Below are 21045 nucleotides of genomic sequence, written 5' to 3' on the forward strand. Positions count from 1 at the left end.
TATATATCATTTTACTTGTTGAAGGTGTGTGGCAAGATCCACCAGCTTCTTTTGTTGTATAAGTACTGTCTCTGAATAATAATAATAATAATAATAATAATAATAATAATGAAAAATGAGATAGGTACTATATCTTTCAAAATATTAGTTCCTTTACGGTGATTTTTCAGTATATTTATGTAATTGCTCTGTTAGGTACATTCATTAAATTATATTGGCGTACTTTAATAAAGTATTCACTGTATAATTATGTAAAATAAAATTCAAAATAATAAAGTTGTATGTGTAATCAATGTCGGGTCTGTAAACATGGCGCTCTCCAAGTACGTGGGGGACGAGACCGGTTCCTCAAAATGGAAAATTGCGCTGGCTGTAGGAGGAACCGTGGTGGCAGGAGCAGCCATATATTACTTCTTACTGAAGGACTCCAGAAAGAAAGACAGTCAGGATAAGACAGCTCCAAAGAAGGCCCCTCAGAACCTTGCTTCTCCCACCACCGAGTCAAAGCCTGAGGATTTGGCCAACTTGGCGAGTATTATTTCTTTTAATTACAATGTGGACATCATCATTTATGCTTTAATTGGCCAGTTGAAACTACCATTCTTATAATTTTTAAATGACATTAAGCTACAAAAGTTCTGCGTTAATCTCCTAATTATGTACCGTACCGTTGAATGTGTTTGGAGGTGTCGCTTCATTCTGCTAATTTTGTGTAACATTCGCAACACAGCCTGTTTAATTAGCTCTTGACAGTACTTTCTGATGTTATTCAGTGGCTGTCTTTTACATAGCCGGAGGTATCATAGTTTGCCCCTTTGCCCTTTCATATTTAGGCCTATTGAGAGGTGTTAAATTTTATATACCGATAGTATATATATATTAAGAATATATGGAGTGAAGGGGAAATTGTTGAGTGCTGTGAAGAGTATGTATGAGGGAGCTAGGGCTACGGTGCGAGTGGATGGTGAGCTGAGTGAGTTCTTTGATCTCAATGTGGGACTGAAACAGGGGTGTGTAATGTCTCCATGGCTGTTTAATATATATATGGATGGGGTTGTAAAGGAGGTTCAAGGTAGGGCAGTGGATGTGGGGGTGGCCCTAATGAATGAGGGTGAAATTTGGAAGCTTCCGGTGTTGCTGTTTGCTGATGATACAGTATTGTTGAGTGAAGATGAATGGGAGTTGCAAGGTTTGGTGAATGAATTTGGGACAGTGTGTAGGAGGAGGAAGCTGAAAGTTAATGTAAACAAAAGTAAAGTTATGGTGTTTGAGAGGAATGAAGTCACAGAGTGTGCAGTGAGGTTGGATGGTGAGGATATGGAGAATGTGAGTGCATTCAAGTACTTGGGTAGTGTGATGAGTAAGGATGGAACTTTGGGGGATGAAGTAAATGAAAGGGTACAGCAGGGAAGGAAGGTTGTTGGTACACTGAAAGCAGTGATGAGAAATAGGGAGGTGAGTATGGAAGTTAAGAAGTCACTGCATGATGGTATTGTGATCCCTACCCTGACGTATGGAAGCGAGGCGTGGACCTTGCAAGAAGGGAACAAGTCAAGAGTGAGAGCAGTGGAAATGAGTTACTTGAGAGGAGCATGTGGAGTGACGTGGAGGGACAGGTTGACGAATGAAGAAGTGAAGGAACGTTGTGGGGTAGATGTGGATGTGGTTGAAAAGATTAGGAGAAATACACTGAGGTGGTTTGGACATGTGGAGAGGATGGAGAATGAAAGACTGACTAAGAGGGTGTATGTAGGTGAGGTGGAGGGAGGGAGAGGGAGGGGTAGACCGAGGATGAGGTGGAGGGATGGGGTGGAGAGGTATATGAGAGAGGGGGGTGTGAGTTGGGAGCAGGGCAGTCAAATGGTGGGTGACAGAGTGACCTGGAGGCGTTTTGTCTGCGGCCACCCTTTGCGGGATTAGGGCGTCGGGCTATAGATAGATAGATAGATAGATATATATACTTACAGATACTAACAGACGTCCTTCTGGAAGAGGCTCAATGAGCCTGTGACTCCACATCTTGAACCACAACATTTCTATATATGTGTATATATATATATATATATATATATATATATATATACCGATAATATGTCTGCCATTTCTGTTGGGTTTGGTGTGTTTTGAATGTTTTTGATGGTATTACTTATCAGAATTGCCTTATTTTCCATTTTTCTCCCCCCTCCCCTGCCCCCTCCATGGGAAAATAAGGCAGGTGTGACAAGAATGAGTATAAAAAATTTATTGAAACTAAATTATCAGTAAAAATCTGGTACCTAGTTGGGGGCATGACAACCGTCTGGATCGCCACAAAACTTAACCTTGAAAGCTACTCATTCTGTACCAGAATATCGAAGAAAAGTCCATAGAGAAGACCCCGTGTAATATGATGAGAAAATGTCATAGTCTCTCTCTCTCTCTCTCTCCTCTCTCTCTCTCTCTCTCTCTCTCTCTCTCCTCTCTCTCTCTCTCTCTCTCTCTCTCTCTCTCTCTCTCCCTCTTTCATACATCTACTTGCCCTGTTTCATTATTATTCTTGTCACATCCAGGGGTGATGGTACAGTAAAAGAAAGCAGTGTAATAAGGTATTAGAGGGGATCTAGAAATCAATTTAGGTTGGAAATGTCTTTTAGTCTTTGTTGGGTGGGTGACCCCTGGCTTAAAATACATGTCCCTGTTGAACTCAGGTTATAATTGACTCAGTACTGTACAACAAATCATAATGTGATGGATTTGTTCAAAACACATCAATAAAAAAGGTGACATTTAACTTGAACTCTGTACTTTCTGTTCAAAGTGGAATTATTGACTTAGCAGGTAAACTGTTATCATTGGTAACAGAGCCCACTGGAGAAGGCACAGAGCAGCAAGAACAAGGGCAACAAATACTTCAAGGCTGGGAAGTACAATGAAGCCATCAAGTGTTATGACGAGGCAATTGAAATCTGCCCACCGGATAGCAAGGTTGACCTCTCCACTTTCTACCAGAACCGAGCGGCTGCATATGAACAACTGGTGGGTGGATGGTTGCGTGAGATGTAGGCCATTCCACATTAGAGTTACACTCAGCCATGACTGACACTCTTCCATATATTCCCTCATTTTTTAATCATAACCCGTAACCTTTTCAGTTTGATTCTCTTGGGCGAAGGGTTAGCGGAGATTGTTTCTAACTTGTTCAGCACAGGAGTGTCTCACATACCCAGTAAACTGTCTGACACAACCTGTAATGAACTAAGAAGATGTACAGAGACACAAATATCGTCCCAAAGTTTGACAGATACATGGCAGAAAAATATGTAATGCACACTAGCAGAGATACATTAATGTTTTCGGTGTATTTCGCCAGTTGTAAATTTTCTTCTGACTGAACTGAGAAGATTGTTGTGTCTCTGACCGTAACCGTACTTGGGTAGAAGGAATTACACTGAAACTCATAATTGATTTTACAGTATATCCATGTAGTAAATTTGACTCTAATATGGTTTACCCAGTCAGATTGTATCTATAAAGAAGTATCACCCAGAGCTCAACTGCACTCATTTCACTCTAACGTGGTGTTAAATCACTATCCTTGTATTGAATGCTGAGTCAAAACAAGAGAGAAGCTCTAGAATATTATGATGGTCATGAAGGTGTGCTGTGGAAAGGATGTAGAGGTACAGTATTCTCCTATTTTGCCAATGAACTATGTGAAATAGGCTGCAAAAGTACAAAAATCTGGGCAAGTTAAAGGACAGTATAGCAGACTTAGGCAGTGTGTTCCATTGCCTGCAGAAAAACTGGGAATGTGTTCTGCGTGACTGTACAAAGGCACTGGAGCTGAATGAACGCTACACAAAGGCCCTGCAACGGCGAGCCAAGGCATGTGAGGTGTTGAGAGATTTGGAGCAGGCATTGGAGGACCTCACTGCCGTGTGCATCCTCGAATCGTTCCAGAACCAGGCGACACTTGTTAATGTCGACCGGGTACTGAAAGAGCTCGGTAAGTCACTGTACTCTGCAGTATCTTGCCTCAAAATTGCCATTTTTTTTAGTCTATAACTAACTTTGCTTAAAATTGCCATCATTTCACACTAACTTGGCCTAAAATTGCCATCCCTTCAGTATACTATTTTTACATTCACATGGCCTGAAATTTCCATCTCTCCCCTGTTATCTTTTTACTTTCTTGGCCTAAAATTGCTATCTCTCCACTATACTCTTCATACTCTTACTTTGCCTAAATTTGCCATTTCATCACAGTGCTCTTTTTACACTAGCTGAATATAAATACCTCCCTCTCAAGCACCCAGCACTTAAGAGAAGGTGTTGTGTTCATTAAATGGTAGAGGAAGTGATGGGGCAGCTATTTCTGTGCTCTCTTCACTTTAACTAGGCATTAAATTGCTACCACCTCATCTGGCATGCTTAGCCACAGCAGGAGATTAACACTAGAATATGGTGCTAATACTGAAGAAGTGCCAACTAAAGGTTGTAGAGCCATAGAAATGTTACTTTGATACTGAGTTAGAGGAAATTGGCAGCAAATGGGTGAAAATATCAGCCCATTTAAGGTGATTGAACTGTAGCTTGCATCAAGGCAGTAGACAAGAGAACAGTAATCTGATCTAATCTAATCTAAAATTATGGTTGATAGAAAAGTGTAATTAGACTGAAGAGTTGCTTTGACTAGTAACCAAGGAGATTCATTCCTGCTTCATGACCAAGGCTCACTCAGATTTTATGCATCCATGTCGTGGTGGTAAAGTTGCAGGAGTGACCCAGTTCCACCAGTTGAAAACATCATCATCAATCCCATTTGCTTTGTATAAACAGGGACAAAGGGGCACAGGGCTAGATTGCTCACTGTTGACATGTTAGACAAAAGTGACAGCCTCACTATTCCTTGAGTGGCATTTGTTTCTTTTTTAAAGGCTCCAACATGCCTTCATGTGTCAGCCTTGGTCACCTAATGGCGGCTTTCCATGCTGCTTATCCTGGAGGTCACCCTCAGTGAACTCATCCCAGGTCCTTTTTTCGGTTTGCTTCTTGCTACCCAACCTCCAACATTGACACTTCTCACTTTTTGCACCCAGTTATCATCACCCATCCTCTCCACATGCCTAAACCATCTCAATACTTCCCCTCCTCCCAGGCCTTGCACTCAGGGACGCACTGCACATCCACCTAATCATTGCCATTTCTGTACATTTGAGCTTGTGAATATCCCCTTCCTCTACAGCCCAGGTCTCACTACCATACAGCATTACACTCTTAGCACATCCTGGATACAAAGATCCCTTAGCACATCCTGGATACAAAGATCCCTTAGCAAGGAGGGAGAGCCCTCTCAATGTCAGGAGGGACAATAGCTCCCTGAACTTTTTCCAACCACTCCTCACTCTAGCCACAGAGTTAGCTAGCTTCAACCCCACCTCCAGCACATAACATGTCTCTCAAATATCATAACTCTTCCACACATTCAAGAGCTTCACCATCAAGTTCAGTCCTTTCATGCCTGGCAATCTCCACATACTCTCCCCAACACACCTCGCACATGAAATCAAGGTTATCTCGCAGTCTACCTCTAATACCACTACATCTCATATGCACCCACTTATCACAAACACTGCACAAGATGGAACTGTTTCCCACACCCTTGTGGCAGATTGCACATGGCCACTCTCCCTTTTCTTTGACAGTACCCCTCCAGCCGTAGTTACCACCACTTTTATTTTATCTGCATTTACTCATAAGCCCTTTTGTCCTGTACCATCTCTCCATTTCCTAAATCTTTCCTCTGTCTCCCTTTCATTCTCTACATTCAACACCAGATCATCAGCATACAACATCTTCCATGGGAGCCCATTTCTGTAGTCCCGTGAGAGGCCTTCAGGTACCATATTAACAACAAGGGGCTCGAGACTGACCCCTGATGCACACCAACATTCACAGAAAACTCACTCAAAACTCCATTCACCCTTATGTGGGTGTGAGCACCCACATACATGGCCTTAACCACCCTAACCAGCCACTCCTTAATCCCAAGCTTTCTCATTGCCCATTTCACCACCATTCTAGGGACTCTGTCAAAAGCCTTCTCCAAATCAACAAAAATAAACCTCAACCACCCCTCAGATGTAACCTATACAGGCTGCTTCAACTGATCAGAGTGTCTTAGCTCACAGAACCATCAGACACCATCTGATTGTAAGGTTGCCACCCATCCTACTATAATACAATGTAATCTTCTTCCAGGCCGCATGCACGCTAAGGAAGCGATGGAGAAGCGTGAGCCGGTCATGCCGTCAAAACACTTCATCAAGACCTTCTTTGAGTCATTTGCCGAGGACCCCATCTTCAACTCAGTGGATAAGGAGAAGGAGGGAGATGTAGATGAGACGGAACGCCCACCTGAGAAAAATACAGCTAACAAGTAAAGTTATTTCTCTTTATTCCCTTATTCTAGTATTTTATTTATGTATTCTCCTTAATTGGATGAGAAGGAAGAGGGAGATGTGGATGAGAGCGAACATCCACTGGAGAAGAATGTAGACAGTAAATGAGGATAATTTTCTTTATGCCTTTATTCCTTCTCTGTATTTGGATTAGTATAAAGAGGGTGGAGCCAGGATTCTGGGGACCTTAATGGTTAGTGAATGAGGGTTTGGCTCCTTCAGTTGGGCAGAGTTCTAAGTCTCTGGATGGGCAGGGAACGGTTTGGATGATGATGGTGGGAAGGAACGCCTGTCAGAGAAGAACACAGCCAGTAAGTGAGGATGTTTTTCTAGTTTCTTCTTTTAGATTACTTATTTATTTATTAAATTTATTTTAGTGGTAGGAAGGGGCACTCACTATCCACTCACTTGCTGCAGTGCTGCCCTTTACTCGCTTTCTTCCTTTCTCTTGTGTCTTTCTTTCCTTCATTCTTTCCTCTTCCTTCTGTCTGCGGGTGACTCTGCACTGAGTTACAAGCCAAATGGTTTTCTGTACACCAGGAAATAATTTACCATTCTGGGTGGTAATCATATAGCCAAGTTATGACGCCTGGTAGTTTAGTGGGTAATTAAGGCGCTCCAATCAGATTGAGCCTGTGCAGGTTTATATCCAAGGGTTGGTTGAGGTAAATTGCTCACATAATGCCACTCAGGGTTGAGTGAGGCTGGTCATGCATTGTAAATGTCAGGACCTACTTGCCAGCCCTGGTCTCCAATGCCCTCATGGGGAAACTCAGGATTAGATGACAGTGATATATTTATTTTTTCTGTGATGGACATCCCTTTTTATTATCTTGCTAGCGATAGGCAGGTGATGGTTCGTTTTATTTTTGTCCAGGATTTTTCTTTGACTTTAAGTATGGTGTATGTTTACATTTAGAGATCATTGACCATACTATAGTGGATTTGTTTTTGTGCAACATAACTGAGTCATTCACACAGCTTATGGACATTCATGCCTGTTACTGTCCTTAACAATTTAAAGAAAAATAAAATGAAAATGGGCATGATTAATTAAAAGGGATTGTCATGAAACTTTGTCTATTTTTGGAATTTGTAATGGTACCTGAAGGCTCAACAGTGCCTTCAGAAGGGTTAATCTGATAAAAGTATCAGCTGCTGTCCCAACTACAGGTCTCTCACCTTGGTGGAGATTTGTGCCCTGTTGCAGATTATTTCCTGTAGGTTGATGGCAGAGTGAGACTGACTTACAGGTCAGCATCCTTCACATAGCACTTCTTTGTGACTAGTGCATTGTTTTGGTGTTAACCATTTGTTGCACATCAGCATTTTAGAGAGATGGCATTTTTGCATTAAGTTATAGTGAAAAGAGTATACAGTAGTTACCAGCTTTGTCATACGTATTTCAGTGGTTACCTGAAGGCTAGACAGCACCTTCAGGTGGGTAACTATGGTGAAATCATCAGCTGCTGTTCCAATGAGCTGGCCAACCCACTCACCCCACACAAGGTTGAGGCGCTGCTACTGCGAGCCACACTTCACCAGCTGCGTGGCGAGAGCAAGCCGGCCCTTGACGACCTTACTGCTCTTATCAACATTGAGGACTGTCCCCTGAAGGTAGGAGTTAAATGTCTCTTAGTAATGTAGGCTATCTCTTGGTAGTGTTGTCAGTGTCATTTGTTGCCATCATCATAGTCTAGATCAGGTAGGATGTAGAAAACCAACATATGGCCCTGGCAGGATTATTATATTTCTCGGTAGTAGTTTCACTAAAGCTCAAAGTCTTGTGTACTGTACGGTAATGTCAGGGAACAGGTAGACATATATAACAATACATTGATTCTGGATATAGGGATATTTTATGGGTACTTCAGTGATGGTAGAAAATATAATTTTCCAAATAGATGTATAGCAAAATGGAATCATTTGACTGAGAGAGTGGTAAATGCTAAAGATATTCCTTTTTTTTTTTTAAGAAAAGTTAGATAAAACACACCCTTGTTTTTTGTTGAGGATGCATTTTGAGGAACCAGTTGTATAACGCATTTAGTGTTATAGTGATTGTATAAATGAGAAAAAGATTGTACCGGTATTATGAGAAATCTGGCATTGCAGTGATCGTTTGAGTGAAAACTTGGTCGCATGAACAAAAAAAGTGCTAAATTTTTCGTGTCTGGAATGTCTATCTATCTACCTATTGCCAGATGCTATAATCCTGTAATGGGTGGCCATTTGACTTTGAGTTATTTGTTTTGCGGGGAGGGGCACTAACCCTCCACCAACCCACGTTGACACGTAAGGAGCACGTATGGTTTGGTTACATGGTTACCACCCAGCATTGTAAATGGTTTCTTGGCTTGCAGGAAACCATTTGGCTTGTTATTCAATGTAAAGCCACCTGTAAAGAAGAGAAAAACAATAAGAAGTGACAAGAAAGATGGGAGAAATAGGAAGAGAGGAGGGCAGGCACAGAAAAAGAATGATAAAGGCTAAGGAAGAAGTAGGCAGCACTACATCAGGTGAGTGGATGATGGTTGTCACCACCTACCACTAACTGGAATGCCACTTAGCCATATTGCAGAACTTCTGCCTATCAGAATTCTTTCATTCCCTGAACTGCATCTCTCTGTAACTCGCATCCCCAGAGTTGTTTCCCTCCAGACTTCAAGCTACAGCTGTTCAAGTCTAAGTCTAACTGTTGCAGACATTTTATGAACAGAGGACACCAGTAACCTAGTGTATGGATTAGTTTTTTTTATTCATTTGTTTTTCCTTCCTCTGTTCTGTTATTTAAAAAAAAAGTGATGTATAGGAAGGGTGTACTGTAGGTGTAATAATGGAGGCACGACAATATACCAGTAACTCAGATCCTGTAAAACACAAATAAGTTGAATATACAGTAATATTTCTCAGATCTGTACAGTTAGCCGAGGTAAGTGTTGCAGCTTATAAATATCAGCCTGTGGGATTTGCATCACTTTTCTTGTTTGTAGTGAATGTGTAATAGTGAGAGGAAACATATACTAATAGGTTTGTGATTTACACCACTCTTCCAGCTTATAATAAATATGTTGGAGGGTAGTAAAAGGAATTGTTTGGTTGTTTCACACTGTCAGGGCCATGCTCTTCGTCCTTTTGCATCATGGTTCAGGAAGGTCAGTGGGAGATCAAGACAGTACTATGGTTCTACATTCGTTTAATGGCACTCCTTCATGACCAGCAGTGTATTCTATTGTTAATATGCTGTTACAACTCAGCACCAGTATTCAAGATGGAGAGACGGCAATTTTAGACCTAGTTAGAGTAAAAAGAGTATAATAATCTTGTGACTTGCTTTGCTTTTCCACCTTATAGTAAATGTGTAGTATGAGGAGACACATTGTTTGATATTTTTTATTTATTTTTTCTGCCTCAGATGCGCGTGAATGCCCTGGTAAAGCGAGGGTCCCTGTACATGCAGCACGAGAAAGTGGATGACAGCCTGCGGGACTTTGACCGAGCCGCCCTGCTGGACCCGACCAACTGTGACGTCTTCCACCACAGGGGACAGGTGAGGTGACGTTGGCTGGCATGGTATCCGCTCATTGGCACCATGACATCATTTTAAGGAATTTTAATGGTCTTATGAAGGACATCTCAGAGTGAAAGGGTTAGGAACAGACTTCATTAACCCTTTCATTACATTTCAGTTCAGATGATGTTTTGCTTCCTGTTTATACTTAGGCTGCGCCCACACCTCATTTGTGGTGTGTGGGAATTGTGCTTCAGTGTAACCCATAGAATTACTTGCCCGCACCTGCCAGCGTCCAGTGGGGCCATTTGCATGGGTTATGGTGATCGGCTTTAGGCCAAGTTAGAGTAAAAAGAGTGTGGTGTTATTCTTTGGGAAGTGTGACCATAACATCAGATGGTGGAGATAGGTAGTACGGTACTACACTTCGTTCACTGTAACTAGGTAAAGAACTGCCCTGTCTATCTTGAATGCTGTGCTGTGGCAAGAGATTAATACCAGAAGCTGGTGCTAGTCATGAGGTACTATGGAAAGGATGTAGAATCATGTAATGTCTTATTCTGCCACTTAGCTATGGGAAATAGGCTGCAAAAGAATGAAAACCTGCAGGTACTTAAAGTGAATATATGACTTATTCATATATTTAAATATTTAAATATTTATATAAGTAAAGAACTTATGTAGAAGTTACCCACATTATGAAAAGTTAGGCAAGTGATAAGAAAATGTTGTATGACCCCCAAATAATGTGCTTGTGTTTGGATCAGCGTATGCAGAAGTTACTCAAGTGATCAAATGGTGAACTTTTCTCTCCACCATAACTTGGCCCGGAGTTTCATCCATTCGTTTCTTGTTTCACAAAGTTCAGTGGGGCAAAAGATCATACAGCAGCTCCCGATCTTTTCCATAGAGCTTCTTTGTGACTAGCATTGTATTCTAATATTAATCTTTTGTTGTAGCTCAGCATTCAGGGTGGAGAGATGTCAGTTTTAGGCGAGGCTGGAGTGAGATGAATATAGGGTTGTTAAGAAGCAAAGCTGTCTGACCACCAAACACTTCCATCCAGATCCATCTTCTGATTGGTAAAGTGGATTCAGCCATGTCAGACTTCAAGAAGGCAGTGGACCTCAACTCCAACTTCCCTATTGCCTTTGTCCAGCGCTGCTACACTGACTACAGGTAAGTATTTAATTGGCATGATGTTTTTTAAGCCCTTCAGTGGAACAGTATCTAATGAGACTAATGAACTGACAAGTGATCGAGCTGGCAGGTTGAATTTTGAGAAGTGTATAATGAAGGGTTTTGCACCCCTCTTTAACATGACAGTCATTGGGTTGACTCTTTCGGGTAGGTAAGTGTGAAGTTACATGATTTTTTTTTTTATTATTATTATTATTATTATTATTATTATTATTTATATTTTCACTCATTGTACATGTCAGGACCAACTTGCCTAGCCTCGGGCTCCTACGCTCCACATGGAGCAACATTGGATTGGATGATGGATGGATGGATTTATATTTTCACTCTCATCTTAAATGTCAGGACAAACTTGCCTAGCCTCGGGCTCCTACACTCGTCATGGAGCAACATATGATTGAATGATGGATGGATGGATGGATTATTAATATTTATTTATTTGTTACGTCATAGATGGAACCAGGATTTTGGGAGCTTTATTAGTGAGTTCTTCATTCAGTTGGGCAAGCTTTGGGTAGGATCTCATTCAGTTAATTTTTTTCAGGCTTCCTGGACCCTACCTAACCACACCATGGGATGGGAAAGGAGGTGTGGATGATGATGATGTAACAGTGTGTTCTGTAACATATTTCAGATGCTGCCGGACACTCCATCTACTGATAATAGAAGATGATTTATGCACCTGTTCAATGCAGGCTGATTCCATGTGGCAAACACAGCGAATTTTCACGTATTCATGTTACGAAATTTGACTTCTTTTCTACTTTAACATTTTTATATGTGGAACTGTTTTAGCTCACTTCCCTTGGCAGTGGCCGCTCCTCTCTTTACATGTAAGTACTCTTTAGTCTCATAAGCACCCTCCCTCCCTCCCCCAGGAATTGGATTAAATCTACGCCAATGTTCGTTGGGTTCGAGTGAGTTCTCTATATACCAGTTTAACACCACTGGCCTGTTAATGAGAAGTATTGCCTTCCAGATATGCCTTTCAGATGGGTGACAAAGCAAAAATGGAGGAGATCATGAAGAAGTTTGACGAGGCGATCCAGAACTTCCCCAAATGCGTTGAATGCTACGTCCTCTATGCTCAGGTAGGCCGACTCTTCACTCATGATTAGTGTATGCCTGATCGGTAGTTTTGAAGCATTTGTGTGTGGAAGGTGTGCATGTGAGATGGAGCCAGGATTCCAGTGGCGTGAATGGTGAAGGAATGAAAGTGTGGCTCATTTTAGTGGGCAGACTTTGGTTATGTATCATTCTGTCAATTTTTTTCTTACTCACTGAACCCTATTTATCCCCATCCTTAGGTGGGAAATGAGGTTTGGATGATGATGATGATGGTAATGATGATAATGTATATTGTATTTAATTTGGAAGCGTGGCAAAGTCATCATTTTTTTAATACTTCTTTTTTATATAATGTTTTAAGTGATCTTTGTGTCCTGTGCTTCAGGCACATAAAAGTACTGTAGTAATATAAGTTTCTCCATTAGGAGTTGATAGTTTGTGAGTGGTCCCGTCTGAATAATGGTAGTAATATTTGATGATGCTGATAGAGGTAATGGTGACCAACATGTTGTTGTTTTGTGATCATGGCCTGTCTGGCTGAACATGGCTATTGACCTCAGGTAAGCAATGGCTCCTGCTGAGCTGTCCCACACAGTGAAGCAATGTTCCCCTGTCGCAGGCAGCACCTTGCCACAGCAAAGCACTAAGAAGAATATGGAGGTTTGGTTCCTGCATATCATGTACAATACTGTAATGCAAGCTGAAGGTGCTCTTGTCGTGTAGTCCACCATCCTTCTGTTGGGGGATATGGGGGGAGTTGAGGTATGTTTGTATTAAATAGGCATTTAGGATGTCTTACCCTTGTTTAATCCAGAATGATGGGGAGGTGGCAAATTTAGGCCACGTTAAAAAAATATGAAAGAACGAGAGAGAATATAACTGTGTTGTTACTTCAGGTGCTGTGTGATCAGGGTGAACACGAAAGAGCCGATGAATACTATGTGAAAGCTCTGGAGGTGGAGCCCGACAACCCCACCACCCTTGTGCATCGTGCCCTGCTGACCTTGCAATGGAAAGGGGACCTGGCCTTGGCTCGCTCCTACATCACTAGTGCCTTGGAGATTGACGACAAGTGTGAATTGGCATATGAGAATTTGGCGACTATTGAAGTGCAGACGTGAGTTGACCCTATGTCCTTGTGTTGATGTGTTAGTTCATCCGTTTTCTCTCTGTCGACTTTTCATGTTCTGCCGTAATCTCCCATCTTTCTCCATCCTGTCTGTATTTCCTTTCCTTTTCAGTCTTTCCTGCTTCTTATTTTTCCCTTTTAATGTTCTGTCCTAATCTCATCCTCCTTCCTCTACACTCTCTTTCTTTATCTCTCGCCCTCTTTTCTTCCCTTTTCGTGCACTGCCTTTATCTCTCTTTTTTTATTTACTCTTCTTGTCTTTATTTCCATTCCTTTTCAGTCATTCTCATTTCATTTTCTTGTTCCCTCTTCATGTTCTCTCATATTATCCTCATCTTCCTCTACTTCCTTTTTTTCATTTTCCTTCTTTTCCAATCCTCCTTGCTTCCTTTTCTTCCCTTCCTTTCTTGCCATCAGTTTCTCTTTCATTTTCTTATTCTCTTCATTATCTCCTTTCATCAGTTTCACCCAATTGAATATCGTTTTACATTTGCTGGTCGTCATGCCTTGCTCCACATCACCAGTCAATATTAGTGTACAGAAAAATTGCATTATGAAAGTTCAAGGACTACTGATAAACCTGATCATCCAGTTCCTCCAAGTTCCAAGACAAATTGTAAGGTAGCTACAGGTGATTAGAACCCATTCCTGCCTTACCAGTATTACATTTACTCTAGTTTGTCATTTTTTAAATGTACAGCTTCCTGTTATGTTAACAGTACAGCCTCCCAAATCCAAACATCATATTTCCCAAAACCTCCACTTTCCACAATATTTCTTCTTGCAGTAGGTGTTGATATTACATGTCCACACACAAGCAATGAACCATTGAATAGAGTTAAAATTGTGGACAGGTGTAACAGCAATTGATATATATACTGTATTACAGTTGCAAGGTACAGTACTTCATTGCAGTTACTGTTCGTGGTGCGGTAAGCTATTTTTCAGATTTTTTCTCGTAGTTATCATTGTTTGCTTTCCAGAATATTCCATTTTTCACAAAATTATTGAACCCAAGCATCCCAAATTTAAGATTTTGTACTGTATTGTGAAAATCTCATCTAAGGTTATTGTATTTGGAAGTTAAATGTAAATGTACTGTATTATCATTTTTCTTTCAGCGGCAACTTGAAGAGAGGCGTGGAACTGTTTGACAAAGCAATCCCCTTGGCCAAGACGGAGATGGAAATGGCACACCTCTTCTCCCTGCGTGATGCGGCTGTTGCACAGCTAAAGATTGTTGAGAAGATGGGCATTAATATTCCTAATCTTGGTTCCTTGTAAATAAGTTAAAAATTTATTAGCTTTTTCACTTAGTTGTTATTATTATTATTATTTTTTTTTTTGGTTTATTAATTTTCACTTCTGATTTTTTTACCAATTTTTATATCCTGTGTAATTACTTGATTGCTTGGTAGGAAATTCATGTTGAGGCATTTCTTCAGATCACTTGACTAACAAGGACTTCCTCTTGACTGACTACAGACTGACAGAGAATGTATGATAGGGACAAAAGATCACTTAACATTTCACTTCCTCTATTTTTCCGTTAACTCTGCTGGCTGTTACTCCTAAGCTGAGAGAGGCTTGGTGTGTTTTTTTGCCCATAGATACAAAGTTTGTCTAATATTTCATCTCAGCTTCTCACTTTACCTTGCTGGCTAATATACCAAAGCTGAGAGAGGTTGGTATGTTTCTTTACCCATAGATGATTCTCTTTGATATAATGAGATAGTGAGGAAAGTGACTTCATATGATGCATTGGAGAGGAGAGTGTTTGTCGTGCCCCAAGTGTTAAGTAGATGCAGTGGGATGGTAATCAGACTTTTGTCCCCAAATGTACTACAGGAACGTGAATGAAAGAAGACTATGAGTCAGGTGAAGGTAGAGGAAATTCATGTGAGTAATTTAAAGGGGAGACAGTTATGATGGAAGGGCCTGGATTTACTTGCAGCCTTAGGATCAGTTGCCTCACAGCAATGATATTTGTGTGGATGAAGAACAAGGGGTACGAGAGGTCTCTGCACTCTCCCTTCTGTTTCCTGCCTCATGTTTATTCCTCTGTTAATAGATAGATCCCTTAATCCCAGGAGGAGTGGCCACAAACCAGTTGCCTTTGTGTCACCCTGTCTGCCATGAGGCTGCTCTCCCTCCATCTTTTACACCCTCCTCTCATAAGTACTTCTCCATCCCATCCCTCCATCTCATCCTTGAACTTTCCCTTCACCCCTCTCGGGTTGACTCTCATTGCCAGTCTCTCATTCTTCATTTTGTCCACATGGCCAAACCATCTCAAAGCACTTCTGTAAATGCATTGTAGCAGATCCACAGCAACACAAAGCTCCCTCATATCCTCATCTGTCTGTCTGCCATCCCACACAACTTCATATACACCTCATAGAAAAGAAGTTGTATGTGGCCTTCATGGATTTGGAGAAAACATATGACAGGGTGGATAGACAAGGAATGTGGAAAGTACTAAGAATATAGAGAGTAAGTGGAAAGTTGCTGAATGCCGTGAAGAGTATGTATGAGGGTGCCAAGGTTGTGTTGCATGTGGACAGTGAAGTGAGTGAATTTTTCTATTTGGAGGTTGGATTCAAATAGGGATGTGCCATGTCTCCATGGTTGTTCAGTCTGTATATGGATGGGGTTATAAAAGTGATATAAGGTAGGGCAGTGGATGTTGGAGCTGCCCCAATGAGAGAGGGCAGTGTTTGGAAATTTCCTGTACTGTTGTGTGCAGATGATACTGTGTTGTTAAGTGAAGATGAAGGGGAACTGCAGGGCTTGGTGAATGAGTTTGGAAGAGTGTGTTAGAAATGGAATCTAAAGGTGAATGTAGGGAAGAGTGAAGTTATGGTCTTTGAGAGAAATGAAGTCACTGAATGTACAGTGAGGTTAGATGAGGAGGAAATGGAAAATGTAATTGCATTTAAACAATTTGCTAGTGTGATGAGTAAGGATGGAAGTTTAGAGGGTGAAGTGCTTGACAGGGTACAACAAGGAAGAAAGATTGCTGGGTCTTTGAAGTAGTGACAAGAAACAGGGGAGTGAGCATGGATGTAAAAAAGTCGTTGCTTGACAGTACTGTATTGTGATACCAACTATGTATAACGTATGGAAGTGAAGCTTGGACCTTGTCGGAGGGACACAAGTCAAGAGTGAGAGCAGTGGAAATGACTTATTTGAGATGATCATGTGGAGTCACATGGAGAGACAGACTGACAAATGAGGAAGTGAAGGAGCATTGTGGTGTGGATGTGATAGAAAGTGTTAGGAGAAATACACTGAGGTGGTTTGGCCATATGGAGAGGATGAAGAGGAAGAGACTGACGAAGAGAGTGTATGTGAGTGAGGTGGAAGGGGGGAGAGGGAGGGGGAGGCCAAGGATAAGATGGAAGGATGGAGTGGAAAGGTATATGAGTGAGGGGTGTGAGCTGGGAGCAGGGCAGTGAAGTGGCCGGGGACAGGGCAATATGGAGACGATTTGTTTGTGGTCATCCCTTATGAGATTAAGGCATCAGGCAATAGATAGACTAAAATTTGATGGTCTGTTAGTAAGTTACAACAGATTTTTGTGAATTTCAACTTTCAACTCAAATCGGATGACACCATACTTCTTCTTAGGCACTCCCCATATTGAGGGTGGCTGGCCATGTACAGCTGTTTCTATGATCTGGGAGCTAAACTGAGTGCCAAACCCAGCGAATTACTTCCCAATTGTTACTGGAAAGTGTTGATAAAATGGAAATCTGAGATGTGTAATAAGATTTTAAACAATGTGTGAGTCTTACTTTGGATTTTGTTTTCTTGTGGCTGAGTTTACTGATTTCGTGCTGGGAAAAAGAAATTAGAGAGATGTAATAGGATTTGGGTTTGTCATAGTCATCATTTAAATCTTTAATACTTCAAACCAGGTAATTGCCATGTAAATACCCACTCCGGTGACTGTGTAGTATATAATGTTGTACTGTTTTATTAGCTTATAATCTTGGGTCATATCCTAAGTGGCGTTGGAGTTTCCGAGCACCTCTTCTTAGTGATTCATTCTGTACATTACATCTCATAATCTTATTGTATGATAGTGATGTCGGCTGTGTTATGATAGGTGGCATGCTGTACAAGAAAATGTTAGACGTTATGATCAGTATCTTTTTGTAACCAGGAAAAAAAGAAAAGATTAAAAAACTTTGGTTTAGCATTCTCTCTCTCTCTCTCTCTCTCTCTCTCTCTCTCTCTCTCTCTCTCATTCCATACACTGAACCCTGTCTCACACCATCTTGAGGTGGGGAAGGAGGTCTGGATGATGAATGATGATGATATTGATGCAAACTGTGTAGATATCAAACAAATATAGCAAACATTATGTATAAGAGAATGTTAAGGAGTAATATGACAAATAAATCCCACTCTGTAAGGCAATATGAAGGTGTAATATGATGGATAAATGCCTAAGAAAGAGGTGCTTGGCATCCTCCACCCTCCCTTGTCAGAGGACTTTTCAGAACCTTATCCACACTTAGCATGAAAGCTTGCTAGTGTGTGCTCAAAGTGCACTTGTAAGGCTTTTAGGTACAGCACCTTTTAAGTGATTGGGTCCTGTGTTTAAATCTTGAATGGCCAAGTGCATTGTAGGCTGCCTTTTTTTTTTTTACCATGTGATAGAGATGGAATCAGTTTAGGTTTCCTATATCCTGTATCTTTGCCGACTGCACTCGGTAATGTTGGATGCAGGTTGATTTAATGTTTGGCTTTGCTCTCTCATTGCTGACTGCACTTGGTAATTTGGGATGCAGGCCAACCATACCCATGAACCACAGATGTTGCCTAAGTGTCCATCACAAATAGGGCATTGCATTGCACTTACAGATGTAAGGTTGAAGCACATGGCCCAACAACTGTTAATTTCTTAATGCCAGAGAATGGGATGAGTGGGAAGTGTCGAGTGTGTGGAGGACTAAGTGGCCATTACACAGACCTAAACACAACTTTTTGTACTGTTGAGGACTTAAGTTTGCTAGACTCTTTTTACTGTATGTTGGCCTAAAATTGCCATATCTGTCTTGAACGCTGAGTTGTAACAGGAGATTAGAATATGGTGCCAGTTATAAAGAAGTGCTGTGTATAGGTCGCAGAGCCATACTGTTGTCATTTTCTGACAGAAAGCACATGAAGTAAGCTGCAAAAGGACATGAATGTGTGCCATATTAGAGTAAAAAGAGGATGATATTTCACACCTTCTGCTTTTCACTTTTCTCAGCTGGATTGCACTGCTAAGCTGACTGGGGCTTGATACATCTCTGCCCATAGATACAGGGATTAACCTGATGTTTAACCACATCTACTCACTTTCCTCCACTGGCATATATGCCCCAGATGAGAGAGGCAGGTGCATTTTTCATCCCATAGATGAGTCTCTGATGTGCAAAGGAGGAAAGTGACTGGCATGCCATAAGAGTGAAGTGTGCAAATATTCCAAAGCTGAGGGATGGATAGATGGATGTTACTTTGTCCGTGGGTTATTGTTTGATCAGGTGTGCCAGGAAGGAAGCTGATGGGCACGTTATAAAGTGTGAAGCCAATGCTGTGGAATAGTAGGTAACTTTTGTCCCAGACTGTACACTTCCACTGCCCTTGTTCAACAGTGCAGCTGGAGAAAACTTACTTTATAACAGTTATATTAGTATTAAGTATATAGTCTGGGAGCTCACTCAACACTGATTGTAATGGTGTATTTTTTTTTTTTTTTTTTAATTAATAGAAAAAATGCAGGGTGGGTCATCAATAACACTACACTTGAAACTCACCTTGGTATCCATTGTGTTGTGGGGATGGCTCATTCTGCCAGTGTGGGTGTGCCAGTGGGAGTAGGAGTTTAATAAATGATGCATGATAGACACTGATAACATTGGACCATCCCTACAACACATGAGAAATCATCTGACAGAATAGAAGGAAAGCATCATACGTGAACCACCCTGTATATCTGTGCATAATACAGTGGTTTTAACATTCAGTATTTTCATGAATATGTATCATGTATATCAACCAACCATGCTGTAATTTTGTGTGTAAATAATTATGTGCAAAATGTGACATAATGAGCTATGTGCACCTGTAGATACATTGCAAGTTGTTTTTGTACATACCTCTACCAGCTGATTATGCCACATTCCCCCTTGTAACACATCTAGGGCTTTAAAACCGAGTATGCCTAAATCTGAACAAGCCTCGATTCTTTGACAGTCGTTTCAGAAGCACATGATGATGGTACAGTTTGTGTGACCTTTCTTAATTGTTGCTGACTGTACTCTGTAATATGGGATGCAGGCTGATCACACCTAATAGATACAGGGGTTCCATGAATGGCTGTTAGAGCATGGGTTCTTGCTCAGACCTAGGTGCACTCGGTTCTGTTGGTATGGCCATTAATCCTTTCACTCCAGTGATGTAAATGTTTAGTTAATTGTTGCTGCATTCTGATCCTTTTACTTAGCTTAGGAAGGGTCTTTGATACTGAAGGGGTAAGCGAAGACAACTTTAACCTTCGTGGCGTGCACAGACAGTGTAGGGGCAGAGACTATTAAATAATAATAATAATAAAAAAATAAAAAGTACCACACCCTGTGCCAGTTACTGCTTGACAGAGAGAGAGAATCAGTGTAAGAAGACATTTTGTAACCAGTACAGCAAACGGGCAGAGGCTGTAGCCCCTTGGAGCCTAACCTGTGCACACCTCTGTTTTAACCACTTCAGTGCAAAGAAAATCTCCCTCCAGCATAATACATTCATCTGTAGTTAGGAAGAATCAACTAAATATTACACCACTGGGTTTATGGAGTTCGTTGGTGATTCAAATGTCGTATTTTGAGTGATTAGATTTTGTAATGCCTCTTCCTTAGCAGTTGGTTATGGTCTGTATATTTGGATATTGCTCAATGCAGGGATACCTCTACAGGGTCAATTGCTGATCTGCAGTTGATAGGTCTGCTTAGCCAGACAGAGTGGAGTTACTCTACTGCTACTACTACTACTACTACTACTACTGCTGCTGCTACTACTACTACTACTACTACTACTACTACTACTACTGCTACTGCTACTACTACACATCTTAATATCACTTTGAATGTTGATGCAGACCATTTTAAAATGTTATAAGAAAAAACCTACCATAGGACAGATGTGTTCTGCATATTGGATATTCAATATCCTGTTGTATGTTACTGATACAGACTGTATCAAGAAGTTAATGAGAAGGGTTTGGCATCCCTTTTTTAACATGATAGTTGTTGGATTGACTCTGATTAGTAATTCTGAAATGCATGTTTGTGTTGAAATATGTTCCTTTGAAGTAGAGTTAGTATTCTGGAGGCTTGAATGGCAAGTGAATGTATGTGACCCATTTCTAGACATGCTGTTGATTAGTTCTCTTACAATCATGTTTTTCTGTTTCCTTGCTTTCTGGACCCTACCTCACCCGACCTGTGGATTGGGGGGGTGGGGGGAGGCCAGATGATGATGATGAAAGCCATCAGTAACATACAGTAGAATGTTAAAGTGTAATTTGCAGAGTAAATAACAAAGGAAGAGGTTGTACGAAGCTTCCACTCCACCTACGATACGGCATAACTGTGTTCATTAATACAGGCTATACATACAGTATATATACAGTATATTGTTACAAAGTTTAA

At 41.1% G+C, this 21045-nt stretch overlaps 1 protein-coding gene across 1 annotated transcript; it reads left to right on the plus strand.

Annotated features, from left to right (window-relative positions):
* Positions 1-309: 309 nt before the first annotated feature.
* Positions 310-14944, plus strand: Tom70 (translocase of outer membrane 70). The gene is made up of 10 exons (XM_080271400.1): positions 310-528; positions 2842-3015; positions 3778-3985; positions 6241-6418; positions 7850-8057; positions 9856-9990; positions 11018-11130; positions 12131-12242; positions 13116-13336; positions 14470-14944. The coding sequence occupies exons 1-10, from the start codon at positions 310-312 to the stop codon at positions 14630-14632; spliced, it is 1731 nt and encodes a 576-aa protein (XP_080127526.1). The 3' UTR covers positions 14633-14944.
* The last annotated feature ends 6101 nt before the right edge of the window (positions 14945-21045 follow it).

This window comes from Coenobita brevimanus, chromosome 46 (assembly GCF_032717465.1).
Source record: "Coenobita brevimanus isolate Jiangsu-jjx chromosome 46, ASM3271746v2, whole genome shotgun sequence".
Classification (NCBI taxonomy): domain Eukaryota; kingdom Metazoa; phylum Arthropoda; class Malacostraca; order Decapoda; family Coenobitidae; genus Coenobita; species Coenobita brevimanus.

Coding starts and splice junctions, on each gene's coding strand:
- Tom70 (XM_080271400.1), top strand. CDS start 310: ATGGCGCTCTCCAAGTACGTGGGGGACGAGACCGGTTCCTCAAAATGG. Junction 6,419..7,849: donor GAGAAAAATACAGCTAACAA/GTAAAGTTATTT, acceptor TACGTATTTCAG/TGGTTACCTGAAGGCTAGAC. Junction 11,131..12,130: donor CGCTGCTACACTGACTACAG/GTAAGTATTTAA, acceptor ATTGCCTTCCAG/ATATGCCTTTCAGATGGGTG.